General features: G+C 41.4%; 1 protein-coding gene across 1 annotated transcript in view; it reads right to left on the bottom strand.

Annotated features, from left to right (window-relative positions):
- TTC21B (tetratricopeptide repeat domain 21B) overlaps positions 1-20,535 on the bottom strand; it is a 397,674-nt gene that overhangs the window by 147,079 nt on the left and 230,060 nt on the right. Inside the window, exon 22 of the mRNA XM_053698392.1 lies at positions 18,475-18,556. Coding sequence (XP_053554367.1) covers positions 18,475-18,556 — 82 coding nt within the window. The remainder of the gene's footprint in view (positions 1-18,474; positions 18,557-20,535) is intronic.

Below are 20,535 nucleotides of genomic sequence, written 5' to 3' on the forward strand. Positions count from 1 at the left end.
GCTGTCTATTAGAAATTTTAATATTCTCTGGTTCAGGATTGTGCAGAAGAGTTTGCTCACATTGCTGTTTACACAGACTCTCCTGTAGTTATTTGGGTCAGTTAGACCCCCATGTTTGTGGATTGGGGTAATCAGACCTTCTGTCCATGTTTCTGGGAAGTGTCCTTATTGTAAGATGATATTAAACAGTTTTGTGAGAGCCTCTTGGAGCTGTGGGCTGCTGTGAATCAGCATCTTGTTTAGCATTTGGTCAGATCCACAAGCTTTTCTTGGTTTTAATGACTGTATGCCTTCTGCAACTTCTTGTAGTGTGAAGGGGAAGTCTAGAGTTTGATAGTTCTTTATTACATTTTCTAATTCTAACAGTTATTCACAAGCTTCTTTTTGTGACATACTGAGCTTATTAGGTTCGAGATCTTTGTATAATGTTTGAAAATAATCTGTCCATATGTCACCATCTTGGATTGGAATATGCCCAGTGGCTTTTGAGGTGAATTTTTTCCACAAGCTCCAGAAGGAATTATCTGTTGATTCTTGAATTTAGGAGAGTGTTTTATTTAGGTGGTTTATTTTCTTGTGTTTGAGGGTAGTTTTGTACTCTTTTAGTTTACGGTTATATGTTTACAGTTATATGTGCATAGCTAACATTTGGAGACAACTTAACCCTATGATTGCCAGAAAAGGCTATACTATTGCAGCTCTCTCTCTGTTTAAAAGTGTTTTACCTCCAGTGGACTGAGCTTGCTGAGCTGAAGATAAGCAGCAGACATAAGAGGGGGAGGAATCGTCCTGAGATTCTGTTGTGCTTACTGCTAGAGTGCAGCTTCCTACAATCTCCATGTGCTGTACTCTGACAGGCAGACACCGGCAATTAAAGTAAACAAAATACAGAGCAGAGGTGCACATCCGGTCTCCAGGCAGACAATCTGACTGACCGGATGGATTCAAGATAAAAAACAACAACATAATTTATGTAAGAACTTACCGGATAAATTCATTTCTTTCATATTGGCAAGAGTCCATGAGCTAGTGATGTATGGGAAATACAATCCTACCAGGAGGGGCAAAGTTTACCAAACCTCAAAATGCCTATAAATACACCCCTCACCACACCCACAATTCAGTTTAACGAATAGCCAAGAAGTGGGATAATAAAGAAAGGAGTAAAAAGCATCAACAAAGGAATTTGGAAATAATTGTGCTTTATACAAAAAAAATCATAACCACCATAAAAAAAGGGGGTGGGCCTCATGGACTCTTGCCAATATGAAAGAAATGAATTTATCAGGTAAGTTCTTACATAAATTATGTTTACTTTCATGTAATTGGCAAGAGTCCATGAGCTAGTGACGTATGGGATAGCAATACCCAAGATGTGGAACTCCACGCAAGAGTCACTAGAGAGGGAGGGACAAAATAAAAACAGCAATTTATTCTCAAAAAATAAAAATAAAAACTTAAATCATAAGCAGAAGAATCAAACTAAAACAGCTGCCCGAAGAACTTTCCTACCAAAAACTGCTTCAGAAGAAGCAAACACATCAAAATGGTAGAATTTAGTAAATGTATGCAAAGAAGACCAAGACGCTGCTTTGCAAATCTGATCAACCGTAGCTTCATTCTTAAAAGCCCAAGAAGTGGAAACTGATCTAGTAGAATGAGCTGTAATTCTCTGAGGTGGGGCTTTACCCGACTCCAAATAAGCTTGATGAATCAAAAGCTTTAACCACTATGCCAAAGAAATGGCAGAAGCCTTCTGACCTTTCCTGGAACAAGAAAAGAAAACGAATAGACTAGAAGTCTTCCTGAAATCTTTAGTGGCTTCAACATATTTCAGAGCTCTCACCACATCCAAAGAATGTAAAGATCTCTCCAAAGAATTCTTAGGATTAGGACACAAAGAAGGGACAACAATTTCTTTATTAATGTTGTTAGAATTCACAACCTTAGATAAGAATTTAAATGAAGTCCGCTAAACTGCCTTATCCTGATGAAAGATCAGAAAAGGAGATTCACAAGAGAGAGCGGATAATTCAGAAACTCTTCTAGCAGAAGAGATGGCCAAAAGGAACAACACTTTCCAGGAAAGTAGTTTAATGTCCAAAGAATGCATAGGTTCAAATGGAGGAGCCTGCAAAGCCTTCAAAACCAAATTAAGACTCCAAGGAGGAGAGATTGATTTAATGACAGGCTTGATACGAACCAAAGCCTGTACAAAACAATGAATATCAGGAAGTTTAGCAATTTTCCTGTGGAATAAAACAGAAAGAGCAGAGATTTGTCCTTTCAAGGAACTTGCAGACAAACCTTTATTCAAACCATCTTGAAGAAACTGTAAAATTCTAGGAATTCTAAAAGAATGCCAGTAGAATTTATGAGAAGAACACCATGAAATATAAGTCTTCCAAACTCGATAATAAATCTTTCTAGAAACAGATTTACGAGCCTGCAACATAGTATTAATCACAGAGTCAGAGAAACCTCTATGATTAAGCACTAAGCGTTCAATTTCCATACCTTCAAATTTAATGATTTGAGATCCTGATGGAAAAAACGGATCTTAAATAGAAGGTCTGGCCTTAATGGAAGTGGCCAAGGTTGGCAACTGGACATCCGAACAAGATCTGCATACCAAAACCTGTGAGTCCATGCTGGAGCCACCAGCAGCACAAACAATTGCTCCATGATGATTTTGGAGATCACTCTTGGAAGAAGAACTAGAGGCGGGAAAACATAAGCAGGTTGATAACACCAAGGAAGTGTCAGCACATCCACTGCTTCCGCCTGAGGATCCCTGGACCTGGACAGGTACCTGGGAAGTTTCTTGTTTAGATGAGAAGCCATCAGATCTATTTTTGCAAGCCCCCACAGCTGAACAATTTTAGAAAACACATCTGGGTGAAGAGACCATTCTCCCGGATGTAAAGTCTGACGACTGAGATAATCCGCTTCCCAATTGTCTATACCTGGGATATGAACCGCAGAAATTAGACAGGAGCTTGGTTCCACCCAAACAAGTATCCGAGATACTTCTTTCATAGCTTGAGGACTGTGAGTCCCACCCTGATGATTCACATATGCCACAGTTGTGATATTGTCTGTCTGAAAACAAATGAACGGTTCTCTCTTCAACAGAGGCCAAAACTGAAGAGCCCTGAGAATTGCACGGAGTTCCAAAATATTGATTGGTAATCTCGCCTCTTTAGATTTCCAAACCCCTTGTGCTGTCAGAGATCCCCAAACAGCTCGACAACCTGAAATACTCGCATCTGTTGTGATCACAGTCCAGGTTTGACGAACAAAAGAGGCCCCTAAAATTATACGATGGTGATCTAACCACCAAGTCAGAGAAAGTCGAACATTGAGATTTAAGGATATTAATTGTGATATCCTTGTATAATCCCTGCACCATTGGTTCAGAAAACAAAGCTGAAGAGGTCTCATATGAAAACGAGCAAAGGGGATCGCGTCCGATGCTGCAGTCATGAGACCTAAAACTTCCATGCACATAGCTACTGAAGGGAATGACTGAGACTGAAGGTTCCGACAGGCTGCAACTAATTTCAAACGTCTCTTTTCTGTTAGAGACAAAGTCATGGACACTAAATCTATCTGGAAACCTAAAAAGGTTACCTTTGTCTGAGGAATCAAAGAACTTTTTGGTAAATTGATCCTCCAACCATGTCTTTGAAGAAACAACACTAGTTGATTCACATGAGATTCTGCAGAACGTAAAGACTGAGCGAGTACCAAGATATCATCCAAATAAGGAAACACCGCAATACCCCGCTCTCTGATTACAGAGAGTAGGGCACCGAGAACCTTTGAAAAGATTCTTGGAGCTGTTGCTAGGCCAAGAGCATCAAATTGGTAATGCTTGTCTAGAAAAGAGAATCTCAGGAACTGATAGTGATCCGGATGAATCGGAATATGAAGATATGCATCCTGTAAGTCTATTGTGGACATTTAATGCCCTTGCTGAACAAAAGGCAGAATAGTCCTTATAGTCACCATCTTGAAAGTTGGTACTCTTACATATCGATTCAAAATCTTTAGATCCAAAACTGGTCTGAATTAATTTTCTTTCTTTGGGACAATGAATAGATTTGAATAAAACCCCAGGCCCTGTTCCTGAAATGGAACTGGCATGATTACCCCTGATAACTCCAGGTCTGAAACAGCCTGAGCCTTTACTGGGTTCGCTGGAATGCGTGAGAGAAAAAATCTTCTCACAGGTGGTTACTCTGAATCCTATTCTGTACCCCTGAATCCAATGATTTTGGACCGAACTGATCCAAACATCTTTGAAGAATTCTAATCTGCCCCCTACCAGCTGAGCTGGAATGAGGGCCGCACCTTCATGCGGACTTGGGGGCTGGCTTTTTTTTTTATTAAATGAATTTTTATTGATAAATACAATACGAAAACCACATAACACATTTTTCTCTTTACATAGTTGGTGGCAGTAGTACACATGACAAACCAAGAGATAGATGACATTCAAAGAAGATCAATATACATGGGGTGGAGGTCATTAAAAACATTTTACCTTTACCTGGTACATACTTTCACATTTCATTTGTTATGTATTGGTTATTCTGGAGCAATATTTAGTTTTTGTAAATTAGACAGTATACGGCAAGAAATGCCATATTTAATAGACCTGACAGTCAAGCTAAACAAGAGGTGTATGTAATAGATATATATAGGAGCAATGCTGTTAGGTTAAATCACCTATGTATCCATGGGAAGGGGGGGTACCAAGGGGGGGAAGGGGATATCATCAGGGGGGGGGAGGGGGTTAGTGAGGGGGACCCCATCCATAAATGAGGAGCACCTCGAGGTAGTCACAGTGCGGTGCATCCTCAGGAGCAGGGGAGCAGTATAGTTAGAAGCGGGTTACCAGTGTCCGGGGGGGAGGATCATATTATGGAGTCGGTCTCAGGTAAGTCTCCTAGGGTTCCCAGATTAGGCTAAAGGTACCTGACTGGTTTCTCATCCGAGAAACATAGTCTTCCATAGATTTAATGTATTGTAGGTAGTCGACAACAGCCTGCCACCTTGAAGGCTGCTGTTTCTTCCAGTTCCTGGCTATGAGCATTTTGACCGAAGTCAACAGGTAAATAAGAAAATGTCTCTTATGTGCCGGTATCTTTTTTACTCCAATATGTAGGAGAGCCAGGCCCGGAGTATCTGGGATCAGAAGGTCCAATGCCGTACAGGTCACACAGATTTTAGACCATAGCGGTCGGAGTCTGTCACATGACCACCACACATGGAGTGGGGTGCCTATTTCTCCACACTCTCTCCAGCATAGGGGTGAATGTCCAGGGTACAGAGTCCGAAGCTTGGTCAGCACTAAGTGCCATCTGGTAATGATCTTAAAATAAAGTTTGTACATTGTGGCACAATGGAGTGCAGATTTAGTGATCTGTATCGCCTTGGACCAGTCGAGAGCCGTGTAGGAAAGTCTCAATTCAGCCTCCCAAGAAGTCATATGCCTTGTTTTTATAAGGGAAGGAGGCCCTAAGAGGGATTTGTAGTGGGCAGTGAGAGGCTTGTACAGCTGTAGGCCCGCTCTCCACCTAATCTCCCAGAAGGTGGGTGTCCTGATCTTGTCGGTCAGGAATCCCCACGCTTTCATAAGGGATCTTAGCCGCAGGAAGTCGAACTCCAGTTGGCGTGGAATGTCAAATCTAGCAATCATGTCTTGGGATGAGAGGAGATTGCCGTTTAAATAGAAGTCATCTAGAAAGGTGACCTCCAGGCTCCTCCAAGAGGTGAGCCGGATGTTAGGCAGCCCTCGCAGAAACGTCGTAACCGGGTGAACAGGGGAAGGATGCGGAGCTATCAACTGGTTGTGCCTCAATTGGAACCAGGCTGATTGACAGTTTTTAATGAGTTGGTTAGAAACAGTTATGTGCGAAGCTAAGTGAGGGGGAATCCACAACAAGTCCTAGAGGTCAATGTATGCTGGGAGGGAAGCCTGTTCCAATTCCCTCCATCTTGTGGGAGGGAGGGTTTGTCCCCAGGCTGAGACATATGAGATCATTGCCGCTTGGTAGTATAGATGGACATTGGGGAGACCCAGCCCACCACGGTCAATCGGGGCCTGGAGAGTGGCTGCCGTGACTCTCGGCCTCTTCCTATCCCAGATATAGGAATTAAATGAAGCTTGGAAGCTACGTAGCATCTTCTCCGGTATTGGGATAGGAATACATCTCATGATGTACGTTAACTTAGGGAGGATCATCATCTTTAGAGCAGCAATTCTGCCCATCCACAATATTTCCTCGTATTTCTTCGATTTCAATCGGGTATCAATCTCCTTTAACAGGACAGCATAATTTTCCTGTAGTACCATATCTTTGACATGCGACAGATAAACACCTAGGTGTCGGATCCCATCAACCGACCACTTGAACGAGTAAAGTCGCTTAAGACGCCCCTGTTCTGCCTGTTCCAAGTGGAGCATATAGGCCTCTGTCTTAGACACGTTAATCTTATAATTTGATATTATGCTAAAGGAATCAATGGTCTCTAGGAGGGGGGGGGGGGAGCGACTCTACCGGGTTTGTTAGGAAGAGGGTGAGGTCGTCAGCAAAGACGACCTCACCCAACTTCTGTAGGGTGTCATGTATCTGAAGACCCTGAATCCTGGGGTTTTTTCTGATTGCCTCCGCAAGTGGTTCCATTGCCAACGGGAAAAGGAGTGGGGACAGGGGACATCCTTGCCTAGTCCCATTCCTGATAATAATTTTAGGAGAACAAAAGCCTAAACCTTTGACCACGGCCGTCAGGGAGGTGTAAAGAGCAGCAACAGCTGTACGAAAAGCTTGAGGAATCCCAAAATGCTCCAGGGCACAGAACATATATTCCCACCCCACCCTGTCAAACGCTTTCTCCGCATCCATAGACAGGGTGAGGAGGGGCAGCCCCATATCTGCCGCTTCCATAAATATGTTTAGCAGCCTTCGGGTGTTATCTGTACCTTGCCTCCCTTGTATAAATCCCACCTGGTCCAGGTGGACCAGTGTGGGTAAGTGCCTTCCAAGTCTGGTTGCCAGAACCTTGGCGTAGACCTTCACGTCAACATTAATAAGTGAGATAGGCTGGTAGCTCCCACAGAGCGCCGGGTCCTTTCCCTCTTTGGGTATAGTCAAGATACTAGCCTCTAGAAAATTGGGGAGGAAAGCTCCCGCCTCTGCAACTTCATTGTAAAGACAAAGTAATATTGGTGATATTAGCTGGGCGAAGGTACGATAGAATAAGCTCGTGAAGCCGTCCAGACCCGGGGCCTTATGAGGCTTTAGGGCCAGAACGGCTGTTTTGACTTCCTCTAGGGTAAAAGGAGCAGTCAGGTCGTCTACCGAGTCAGCCTCAAGGGAAGGAAGGTCTAGCTTCGCCAAAAACTGATGGGTCGCTGTTCTGCGCGCGTCAACTCCCAGCGAGTTGTTATCCAGGTTATATAGCGAGGTATAGTAGTCGGCAAAAGCCTTCCCTATATCTCTTGGCGAATGGACTGCGCCCGTGGTAGTATTAATCGAGGGGATTCTAGTTTGGGCCGCACAATCTCTAAGCTTACGGGCAAGTAATCTATTAGCCTTATTCCCCTTATAGAAGTATAGTTGCTTAAGCCTAAATAAATTAGCTTGAACCCTGAGCTGCTTTCTCTTGTTAATTTCATCCCTAATAATGCCTACTCGATCAGCCAAAGTAGGTGTAGGGGAACTTTTATTAGCTATTTCAATTTGTCTCAGCTCCGCGTATAATTTAGCGAGGGGGATCTTACTCTTAGCTTTCAGTTGTGCACTCTTTTTGAGGAAATGGCCTCTGAGGTAGGCCTTAAGTGAGGCCCACAGGATTCCCAGGCTCGTGTCCCCCGTATCATTATGTTTCAGGAAATCTGTGATTGTCTCAACTAGCGGGGGGATCTCTCCTTCAGCGAGAAAGTGGTCTGGTAGTTTCCAGGAGGGTCTGCTATCGGGGGGGCGCAACACTGAACACCTTGCACTAACAAGGTCCTGATCTGACCAGGGGCATGGTCTAATTCGTGGAGTGTGGAATTGGTCTAGAGTCCAAGAGTCACATAGTAGGTAATCAATCCTAGAGTAGGAGTTATGTGGCTTAGAATGATGAGTGTAGTCTCTTTCAGTCGGGGCAAGGCAGCGCCAGATGTCATAGAGGCCATGTTGGTACATGAGTTTGCGCAGCGCATTGGACTGGGTATTGAGATTACAATCCCTGAGGTTTAATGTTTTTTTTTTTATCTAGGGTGGGGTCCCAAACTAAATTAAGATCACCTCCTATCAGTAAGTGGCCCCTCCTAACTTCGCCTAGTCTCCTCAAGAACTTCCTTAGGAATGGTATCTGTTTGGCATTTGGGGTATAGATAGTGGCCAAAGTGTAGAGTATTCCATTAAGTGTGCAGACCAAAATTAGGTATCTGCCCTCAGGGTCACGGTCAACATATTCTATGGCGCAGCAAATATCCCTATGCACCAGGATTGCCACCCCTCTTTTTTTCTCTGTAAAGGATGCCGTCTCGCATATGGGGTAGTGTGTCGGGCTGCGGAACGGTCGCCCCTTATTATCCCAATGCGTCTCTTGTAGAAACACGATATGTAGTTTGTGGGAGGTCAAGTAGTTGGAAAGCATACTTCGTTTGGTAGGGGAGTTTAAGCCCTGGGCATTAAGGGTGGCCACGGTTATAGGAGCCATGGGGCCAGCAAACCTTATTTCTCCTGGGGTTCGAAGGGGGGGGAATGACTATCAGAGGGGGAGGGAGAGGGAGGTGGGTAAACCTAATCACTCTCTATAGTCTGTACCTGTTGTCTAGAAACTGTCAGATTATTTAACGATGTGTATATTACACTATCTCAATGAGTGCTCTTACTAGGGTTAGCAAGAGAGCACAACTATTAAGGTGGGGGGGGGGAGGCAGGCGTGTGAGGCCTAACCCCAGTCAGTCCTTCTGGCTCATGCTTCAAGTCTCTACAAGTGTCAAGTTTCCTGTATCCGAGTGGTATACGTCACTCAACCTATAGAGTGTGATGGAGAACATGTGGCAAGTATATACCTCAATAAAGAATGAAGCAATACCAAATTGTAACATAACTAAACATATATTGAACATTTAAGCAGTGCCATTATGTATAGTATAGCAATTGGACCACACACTAATACTCATATTTGTGCCAATAATTCTGCTCTTTAAGTTTAACTTGCTAGGCAATAAACAGTAAACAAATAACAATCAGTAGGAACAGTTGTTAGGCAGCCTATGAGCACCTATGCGTCTTTATATACAGTAACGTTAATATGGAGAAGAAGAAACCATACAAGGAAAATTATTAGTTATCCATGCTAGGACATTGGGACACCAAAAAAGAAGAGGTGAAAACCAGTAAAGGGGGTAGCGAAACCTTTAAGAGGGAGTGGAGTGACTCCCTGCACAGGGTCTAGTATAGAATGTCAGACAAGGAGGGACTCATGAGGCACAGGAGTCAACAGAAATACTGCATGTAGGCAGGTTCTTGGCAGAGGGCTGTGAGGGTTTTCTCTGACCGACACCTGCCCTTTGAGGGAGAGGTCGCCACTCAGGGGCCGATGCTCTCAACCCCTTTGTAGCGTCTTTGTGAAGTTGGGTATCAGGTGGATCCAGTGTTAATAGGTCCCATCTTTGCATGAGTTCCCTGGCCTGTTGTGGGTAGGAGGCTGTGAACTGGTGGCCATCCTTGGTTATATGGATCTTAACAGGGAACACCCATCTGTACTTTATAGCCTTATCTCTCATCAACTTGGTATAGGGTTGATAGAGGCGACGCAACTGGAGGGTTTGTGGAGAAAGATCCTGATAGATTTGTATGTCTGAATAATTACTCGGGAGGCCTCTGCCACCTGATAGTGCTCGGAGTAGCTTGTCCCTGAAGGTATAATAGTGCAAGCGAGCTATGACATCCCTTGGTTTATCACCCTCTGCAGATCTGGGTCTCAGCGCCCTATGGGCCCGATCAATCAGCATTTCCCGTTCTTCTTCTGAGCCTAGAATTGCAATGAATAGCTCTTTAAGGTACTTCTCCAGGTCCTGAGGGGAGACGGTCTCAGGGATGCCCTTCACCCTAATATTGTTGCGCCAAGTTCGGTCTTCTAGATCGGCCAATTTGACTTCAAGATCCGTTATTTGTTCGGCTAGGCACTGGGAATAACCAAGTAGATTGGTGTGATCAATCATTAAGTCTTCCTGCTTACGTTCTATTATATCAGTGCGCTCGCCTATGGCGGCTATATCGCGCTTTAAATCTGCATGGCTCTTTTCAAACTTTTTAGACAGGGAATCATGATGGGAAGCCAGAAGTGTGGTGATAGAATCCATAAGATTGTTATTAACCTCCGTTTCTGCTCGTAGTGAGCGCCCCACAGACTTAACCAGGGTAGCTCCACTAGGGGTGTCAGTAGAGCTACTAGCGTCCGTGAGTTCCTCATCTGAACCTGCCTGAGACCTAGAGACAGGCTTGCTGAAATGGTCAACCACTGTGCGTTTGGGGGTATTATGAGGTTTTTGCTTTCTTTTGAATGTTTGAGGCATTTTGTGTGTCTGCATGGATATTTGGTAAGGTTTGTAGGTACAAGACAGCACTATAACTGACTGCTTTAACTGACTGACTGGGGTCTTGGCATCAAAGAGTAGCTTACATATTTTCAACGTGCATCACAGCAGAGCAATGTGGTTCAGCACCTGTATTGCTATAAACTTCGGGAGTCAACGCACTACTTTATGGGTGGCGTTGCTAGCCAAACCGCCCTTATGACACCAGCCTCCCCCTCGACTCAGGGAAAGGGGATACGACCCGAAGGAAGGGAGAAGGGGAAGTGGAGGTGAGGGGGGGGGGGGGGCTGGCTTTGATCTCTTAAAAGGCTTGGATTTATTCCAATTTGAGGAAGGCTTCCAATTGGAAACAGATTCCTTTGGGGAAGGATTAGATTTCTGTTCCTTATTATGTCGAAATGAACGAAAACGGTTAGAAGCTTTAGATTTACCTTTAGGTTTTTTATCCTGAGGTAAAAAACTCCCTTCCCCCAGTGACAGTTGAAATTATTGAATCCAACTGAGAACCAAATAACTTATTACCTTGGAATGAAAGAGAAAGCAATCTGGATTTAGAAGTCATATTAGCATTCCAAGATTTGAGCCACAAAGCTCTTCTAGCTAAAATAGCTAAAGACATATATCAAACATCAATTTTGATATCATCAAAAATGGCATCACAAATGAAATTATTAGCATGTTGAATCAACTTAACAATGCTAGACAAATCATGATCTGATACTTGTTGCGCTAAAGTTTCCAACCAAAAAGTTGAAGCAGCTGCAACATCAGCCAAAGAAATTGCAGGCATAAGAAGATGACCTGAATATAAATAAGCCTTCCTTAGATAAGATTCAAGTTTCCTATCTAAAGGATCTTTAAACAAAGTACTCTCTCATGTAGGAATAGTAGTACGTTTAGCAAGAGTGGAGATAGCCCCATCAACTTTGGGGATCTTTTCCCAAAACTCCAATCTAACTGCTGGCAAAGGATACAATTTTTTAAACCTTGAAGAAGGAATAAAAGTACCACCAGGCCTATTCCATTCTTTAGAAATCATATCAGAAATAGCATCAGGAACTGGAAAAGCCCCTGGCATAACCACAGGAGGTTTATAAACAGAATTTAAATGTTTACTAGTTTTAATATCAAGAGGACTAATTTCCTCCATATCCAATGTAATCAACACTTCTTTTAATAAAGAACGAATATACTCCATTTTAAATAAATAAGAGGATTTGTCAGTGTCAATATCTGAGGCAGGATCTTCTGAATCAGATAGATCCTCATCAGAGAAGGATAAATCAGTATGTTGCCGTTCATTTGAAATTTCATCAACTCTATGAGAAGTTTTAAAATACCTTTTACGTTTATTAGAAGGCGGAATGGCAGACAAAGCCTTCTGAATAGAATCAGAAATAAATTCTTTTAAATTTACAGGTATATCTTGTACATTAGATGTTGAGGGAACAGCAACAGGTAATGAACTACTACTGATGGATACATTTTCTGCATGTAAAAGTTTATCATGACAACTATTACAAACCACAGCTGGAGGTATAATCTCCACAAGTTTACAACAAATGCACTTAGCTTTGGTAGAACTGTTATCAGGCAGCTGGGATCCAACAGTGAATTCTGAGACAGGATCAGATTGAGACATCTTGCAAATGTAAGAGAAAAAAACAGAATTTATGTTTACCTGATAAATTTCTTTCTCCAACGGTGTGTCCGGTCCACGGCGTCATCCTTACTTGTGGGATATTCTCTTCCCCAACAGGAAATGGCAAAGAGCCCAGCAAAGCTGGTCACATGATCCCTCCTAGGCTCCGCCTACCCCAGTCATTCGACCGACGTTAAGGAGGAATATTTGCATAGGAGAAACCATATGGTACCGTGGTGACTGTAGTTAAAGAAAATAAATTATCAGACCTGATTAAAAAACCAGGGCGGGCCGTGGACCGGACACACCGTTGGAGAAAGAAATTTATCAGGTAAACATAAATTCTGTTTTCTCCAACATAGGTGTGTCCGGTCCACGGCGTCATCCTTACTTGTGGGAACCAATACCAAAGCTTTAGGACACGGATGAAGGGAGGGAGCAAATCAGGTCACCTAAATGGAAGGCACCACGGCTTGCAAAACCTTTCTCCCAAAAATAGCCTCAGAAGAAGCAAAAGTATCAAACTTGTAAAATTTGGTAAAAGTGTGCAGTGAAGACCAAGTCGCTGCCCTACATATCTGATCAACAGAAGCCTCGTTCTTGAAGGCCCATGTGGAAGCCACAGCCCTAGTGGAATGAGCTGTGATTCTTTCGGGAGGCTGCCGTCCGGCAGTCTCGTAAGCCAATCTGATGATGCTTTTAATCCAAAAAGAGAGAGAGGTAGAAGTTGCTTTTTGACCTCTCCTTTTACCTGAATAAACAACAAACAAGGAAGATGTTTGTCTAAAATCCTTTGTAGCATCTAAATAGAATTTTAGAGCGCGAACAACATCCAAATTGTGCAACAAACGTTCCTTCTTTGAAACTGGTTTTGGACACAGAGAAGGTACGATAATCTCCTGGTTAATGTTTTTGTTAGAAACAACTATTGGAAGAAAACCAGGTTTAGTACGTAAAACCACCTTATCTGCATGGAACACCAGATAAGGAGGAGAACACTGCAGAGCAGATAATTCTGAGACTCTTCTAGCAGAAGAAATCGCAACTAAAAACAAAACTTTCCAAGATAATAACTTAATATCAACGGAATGTAAGGGTTCAAACGGAACCCCCTGAAGAACTGAAAGAACTAAATTGAGACTCCAAGGAGGAGTCAAAGGTTTGTAAACAGGCTTGATTCTAACCAGAGCCTGAACAAAGGCTTGAACATCTGGCACAGCTGCCAGCTTTTTGTGAAGTAATACCGACAAGGCAGAAATCTGTCCCTTCAGGGAACTAGCAGATAATCCTTTTTCCAATCCTTCTTGAAGGAAGGATAGAATCCTAGGAATCTTAACCTTGTCCCAAGGGAATCCTTTAGATTCACACCAACAGATATATTTTTTCCAAATTTTGTTAAACACTAAAAAACTCTAAGCCATCTCCGTGGAGATGTTGCCTGTACAACGGCAAAGAGAATGACTGGGGTAGGCGGAGCCTAGGAGGGATCATGTGACCAGCTTTGCTGGGCTCTTTGCCATTTCCTGTTGGGGAAGAGAATATCCCACAAGTAAGGATGACGCCGTGGACCGGACACACCTATGTTGGAGAAAACAACATATAAAGCAAAATGATCAATTTCCTTATATGGCAGTTTCAGGAATGGGAAAAAATTCAAACTGCATAGCCCTTTGACATAGAAAAAAGGCAAGAGGCAAATAAAAATAGGGTCTTAAATAATGAAAATATTTGGCGCCAAGTATGATGCACAACAAACAGAAAAATATTTTTTGCTCCCAAAATGACACAATCGCATCATAGATCACGCAACCTTGTGAAGGACTCGGTGTCAACTAAGACGCCGGAAATGATGAATTTGCGTCAATGAACGTAACTTCACGCCAAAAAATCTCGCGCCAAGAATGATGCTATAAACTTTGGCATTTTGCGCCCTCGCGAGCCTAATTCTGCCCGCGAATTTAAAAGACAGTCAATTTGAAAAAGAGACTATACCCCAGGTAAGAAATACATTTTCATAAAAAAGCATTTCCCAGATATGAAACTGACAGTCTGCAAAAGGAAATATACTGAAAACCTGAATCATGGCAAAAATAAGTACAATACATATATTTAGAACTTTATATAAATACATAAAGGGCCAAACCATAGCTGAGAGTGTCTTAAGTAATGAAAACATACTTACCAAAAGACACCCATCCACATATAGCAGATAGCCAAACCAGTACTGAAACGGTTATCAGTAGAGGTAATGGAATATGAGAGTATATCGTCGATCTGAAAAGGGAGGTAGGAGATGAATCTCTACGACCGATAACAGAGAACCTATGAAATAGATCCCCGTGAGGAAAACCATTGCATTCAATAGGTGATACTCTCTTCACATCCCGCTGACATTCACTGTACTCTGAGAGGAATCGGGCTTCAAAAAATGCTGAAAAGCGCATATCAACGTAGAAATCTTAGCACAAATTTACTTCACCACCTCCATAGGAGGCAAAGTTTGTAAAACTGAATTGTGGGTGTGGTAAGGGTGTATTTATAGGCATTTAGAGGTTTGATAAACTTTGCCCCTCCTGGTAGGATTGTATATCCCATACGTCACTAGCTCATGGACTCTTGCCAATTACATGAAAGAAAATTAAACTTTCTCCTCTCTAGCTGGACTGTGTTAAATAAATCTTAACATAGTGCAGATCTGTTTGAAGAGTTCTGCACTTTCTGCAGGTGTCCTGCACTTTCTGGGATGACATCGCAGATCGCGCTATGTTCTGCCTTGGGGAGCTAATGCAAGTTTAACTGTAGTGAAAAAAATTCAGTTTAATTTGTATTTGCTGCAAGCTGAGAATGTATTATTAGTGTCAGGTGCTCCCCTGTTAACCTCCACATGTGAGATTCTGTATCATAGAGAGCTTTATCACTTTCTATAGGAGGCAGCTCACATCTCTCCAGGACTTCCAGGTTTGGTCCTTTTTTAATTAAATTAAAGGGACGTGATACCCAAAAGTGAATTATTTGGAAGTAATGTAGCATATCTTTAAAAAGTGGATTAGAAAATATCACCAGACTGAACATCACTGTAATATATATATATATTGTGTGTGTGTATATATATATATATATATACAGGGAGTGCAGAATTATTAGGCAAATGAGTATTTTGACCACATCATCCTCTTTATGCATGTTGTCTTACTCCAAGCTGTATAGGCTCGAAAGCCTACTACCAATTAAGCATATTAGGTGATGTGCATCTCTGTAATGAGAAGGGGTGTGGTCTAATGACATCAACACCCTATATCAGGTGTGCATAATTATTAGGCAACTTCCTTTCCTTTGGCAAAATGGGTCAAAAGAAGGACTTGACAGGCCCAGAAAAGTAAAAAATAGTGAGATATCTTGCAGAGGGATGCAGCACTCTTAAAATTGCAAAGCTTCTGAAGCATGATCATCGAACAATCAAGCGTTTCATTCAAAATAGTCAACAGGGTCGCAAGAAGCATGTGGAAAAACCAAGGCGCAAAATAACTGCCCATGAACTGAGAAAAGTCAAGCGTGCAGCTGCCAAGATGCCACTTGCCACCAGTTTGGCCATATTTCAGAGCTGCAACATCACTGGAGTGCCCAAAAGCACAAGGTGTGCAATACTCAGAGACATGACCAAGGTAAGAAAGGCTGAAAGACGACCACCACTGAACAAGACACACAAGCTGAAACGTCAAGACTGGGCCAAGAAATATCTCAAGACTGATTTTTCTAAGGTTTTATGGACTGATGAAATGAGAGTGAGTCTTGATGGGCCAGATGGATGGGCCCGTGGCTGGATTGGTAAAGGGCAGAGAGCTCCAGTCCGACTCAGACGCCAGCAAGGTGGAGGTGGAGTACTGGTTTGGGCTGGTATCATCAAAGATGAGCTTGTGGGGCCTTTTCGGGTTGAGGATGGAGTCAAGCTCAATCCCAGTCCTACTGCCAGTTTCTGGAAGACACCTTCTTCAAGCAGTGGTACAGGAAGAAGTCTGCATCCTTCAAGAAAAACATGATTTTCATGCAGGACAATGCTCCATCACACGCGTCCAAGTACTCCACAGCGTGGCTGGCAAGAAAGGGTATAAAAGAAGAAAATCTAATGACATGGCCTCCTTGTTCACCTGATCTGAACCCCATTGAGAACCTGTGGTCCATCATCAAATGTGAGATTTACAAGGAGGGAAAACAGTACACCTCTCTGAACAGTGTCTGGGAGGCTGTGGTTGCTGCTGCACGCAATGTTGATGGTGAACAGATCAAAACACTGACAGAATCCATGGATGGCAGGCTTTTGAGTGTCCTTGCAAAGAAAGGTGGCTATATTGGTCACTGATTTGTTTTTGTTTTGTTTTTGAATGTCAGAAATGTATATTTGTGAATGTTGAGATGTTATATTGGTTTCACTGGTAAAAATAAATAATTGAAATGGGTATATATTTGTTTTTTGTTAAGTTGCCTAATAATTATGCACAGTAATAGTCACCTGCACACACAGATATCCCCCTAAAATAGCTATAACTAAAAACAAACTAAAAACTACTTCCAAAACTATTCAGCTTTGATATTAATGAGTTTTTGGGTTCATTGAGAACATGGTTGTTGTTCAATAATAAAATTAATCCTAATAATTCTGCACTCCCTGTATATATATATATATATATATCTTTTTTTAGTTTTTTTTTTTACCTCACCCACCACCAGCTGCTCCTGAATAAGCTAGCTATTCTAACTAACACAGAAATAAGTTATCTGGGTGCCAAGTGCAGGTTCCTACTTTCCCTCTACCTTCTATATGCCCTATTGCTATTCTGTCAGTTTCAGCGTAATGAGGAGGCAGGAGGACACATCAATTAACATGCATGAGGGACAGCAGTCTGCAGTTTTATTGTTAAGTACCTACCTCCTAGGCTACCTCCCTGAAGGTCACACAGCAGGACATTTTTTTAACCTGTTTACAAACAGAGGTGATAAGCTGCTAATTGCATGTATTATACTCTATATTCCCCCTCTTTCACCACTTGCCTCTCTTCTCTTTCCCTCCCCTCTTTCAATCTCATTTTTTTATCCCCTCTTCTCTCTCCTCCTCTCTCTGCTGTTCTGTCTCTCATTCGCCTCTCATCACTTTCTTCTTACTCTTCCATCTCTCACTCCACCTCCTAGCTTTCTCCCTCACTCTCTCCCCGTCGCATAATTCTTTATCTTACTCTCTTATTTATCTCTCCATTCCCTTTCACCTTCCTCTCTTGTTTACTCCCTTTTCTCCGACTCCTCTCTTCTCCTTCCCCCTGCCCTCTCTATTCTCTCCTCTCAACTGTCTTCTCTCTCCTTATTTTACTTTCCACTCTCCCTGCTATCACTACTCTTTGTCTCTTCTACTTTCCCTCTATCTGCCATCTTTATCCACTGTCTCTCCCTTCTCTAGGCACTCACTTTCTTTTCTAGCAACTCTCTGCATTGTCTCTCCACACTCTTCCGTTTTCCTCTCTCTTTGACACTTTATCCCTTTTCTCTCCCTTTTTTCTCTCCTCTCACTCCTCTCTATCTTCATTCTCTTTGCCTCTCTCTTTTTCTCTCCCTCATCTTTCTCTTGTCTCTCTTCTTCTCTCCCTCCTCTTTCTCTTGTCTCTCTTCATGCTTTCTATTCTGTCTCTCCACACTTTCCTTTTTCTTTCTCTATTGCTCCAAATTTTTACTGAGAGATTTGGTGCAATGAAACTCCAAAAAAAAAATTATGTAAAGCCTATGAAGCCATAGCTTTAATGGTATTGGAAAAAGTCTTAAATGTGAGGGTTTGTATTTGAGTTCATATTCTATTAGATTAGAACAGAGGCTCCAAATAACAAACACTTTAGAAGGCTCCAGACCCTTTCTAGGTTCATCATTTCCTGATTGTTTCCAAAAAATAAATTAAGTAAATTTGTTAATAGAAGTACACTGAACATTTGTGTCATATTATATGCTTTATCATACTCCTTTTTGGGGGGTTTGATGCATCTTTTTGCACTTTTATGTCCTTTTAAAAGGTACGTCTCCCCCTCTGTAAGCTTTTTAGTTAAGTGTCTCCATTTTTACTATGTGGTTTAATCTCATTATTTTAAAAGCACCTTACATGGTTTACAAGACACATCAATATTTTATAGGTTATCTAAAAAAGCAACACAACTTGCCTTTTTTCAAAATTAATAAATCTATACAGCACCTGGCTTGCGTTCCAAAAGCTGTTGAAAATGAAACACTGCTTGCTCATAGTCCTGCTTCCTAAACATAAGATCTGCCATCATCTGCAGCATAAAAAAATAAAACTGATAAATAATCTTAAAACACTATAGGCAACAATATTAGAAACTTCAATTGCACTACTCATTACATTTGCTTCTAATGGTTGTAAAAGGCACTCAGGGTGGATAAAAAAAACCTGCTTTTTTTTTAATTTTCATAGGTCTTAAAATAAGGATTAAACATGAGGCTGTAAATGAATTCCATTAATCCATTCACAATGTCATGCTCTACTAGAGGATAGAATATATTATCAAAGAGTCTTATCACAGATATGCAATAAAAAAAAAACGGTTTCCAATTTACTTCCGCTATCAAAATGCACACAATCTTTAATATTATGATGTATTTGTCAATTATGCACTTCTATGATAATTAATGGTCCTTTAAGTGCAAACGTTCAAGAAGTTCAATGAATAGAAGATTGTTTTGTGTGCACAAGTAGCTAGGATGGGCAAGCAGCCTATGCTGTAATTGTTTTAAATAAATAAAAAAAAACTAAATTGTTATTAAGGTAATAATTATTTTTCTCCTTCCAATAAATATAGCAGTTGTCCAGTTATGAATGATTAACCCATATCCCAATGATTTCATAATTATATATGTATTTCTAATGGTATATAACTAAATAAAGTAATTTGCTGTTATAACTGTAAAAATAATCTAAAAAGTTGATATTTTAAAAATAAAACAATAGCATTTGAAATAGCTGATTTTGACCAGTTGTATCCCCACCTATGCTGAACGTCTCTATACAGTCTGCAGAATAAATTACACTCCCACTAGAGAGTGTGAGAGATAATATTCTAAAATGTTAATTTTTAATTGTTCTAAGTATTGTATAGAGACAGACATAATAAGGAAGAATTTGAGTAATAATGATGGCTGTTTTCTCTGCAAGCTTTAGCCTATTTTAATGGGTTGTGATTTCAAAGAGCAAATCCAGCTATTTAATTTACAAAAAGAAACAAAAGAGCAATTTCTCATGCATGTTATATTCTGCAACTGGTATAGCAATTTATAAGGGGAAAACAATTTTACAGTAAACTGTCTCTTTAAGATAACAACAAGCATGAATGAGTCTTTATGTATTAAAGCATGATTTAAATTGAGTCTTACTTAATAGTGATTTAAATAGATTTGATTGAAATCAAATCCACCCTGATGGCACTAAAGAACAAACTCAGAGAAATCTAAACTTCTATATATTATTAACCAGACCATTCATTTTAAGCAAAAACAAGATTTATGCTTACCTGATAAATCTATTTATTTCCGGATATGGAGAGTCCACAACGTCATCAATTACTAGTGGGAATATCACACCTGGCCAGCAGGAGGAGGCAAAGAGCACCACAGCAAAGCTGTTAGGTGTCAATTCCCTACCCATAAACCCCAGTCATTCGACCAAAGGGAAATGGAACAAAGGAACAACACAAAGATGTAGAGGTGCCTGAGGTTTAGTAAAAAAAATAACTGTCTTAAAATTAAAAAGCGTGGGTTAGTGGACTTTCCATATCCGGAAAGAAATAGATTTATCAGGTAAGCATAAATCTTGTTTTCTTTCCTAAGATATGGAGAGTCCACAACGTCATTCAATTACTAGTGGGAACCAATACCCAAGCTAGAGGACACAGAATGATCAGGGCAGACACAAACAGAAGGCACCACTGCTTGAAGTACCTTTCTCCCAAAAGAAGCCTTGGCTGAAGCAAAATTATCAAATTTGGAAATAGTATGCCAAGAGGACCAAATTGCAGCCTTGCAAATCTGTTCCACAGAAGCCTCATTTTTGAAAGCCCAAGAAGAGGAGACAGCCCTCATGGAATGAGCCGTAATTCTCTCAGGAGACTGCTGTCCAGAAGTCTCATAAGCAAAACGAATAATACTTCTCATCCAGAGAGAAAGAGAAGTAGCAGTAGCTTTTTGACCCTTACGCTTTCCAGAGAAACAAACAGGGCAGAAGACTGGCAAAAATCCTTAG

Source organism: Bombina bombina, chromosome 1 (assembly GCF_027579735.1).
Source record: "Bombina bombina isolate aBomBom1 chromosome 1, aBomBom1.pri, whole genome shotgun sequence".
Taxonomy (NCBI): domain Eukaryota; kingdom Metazoa; phylum Chordata; class Amphibia; order Anura; family Bombinatoridae; genus Bombina; species Bombina bombina.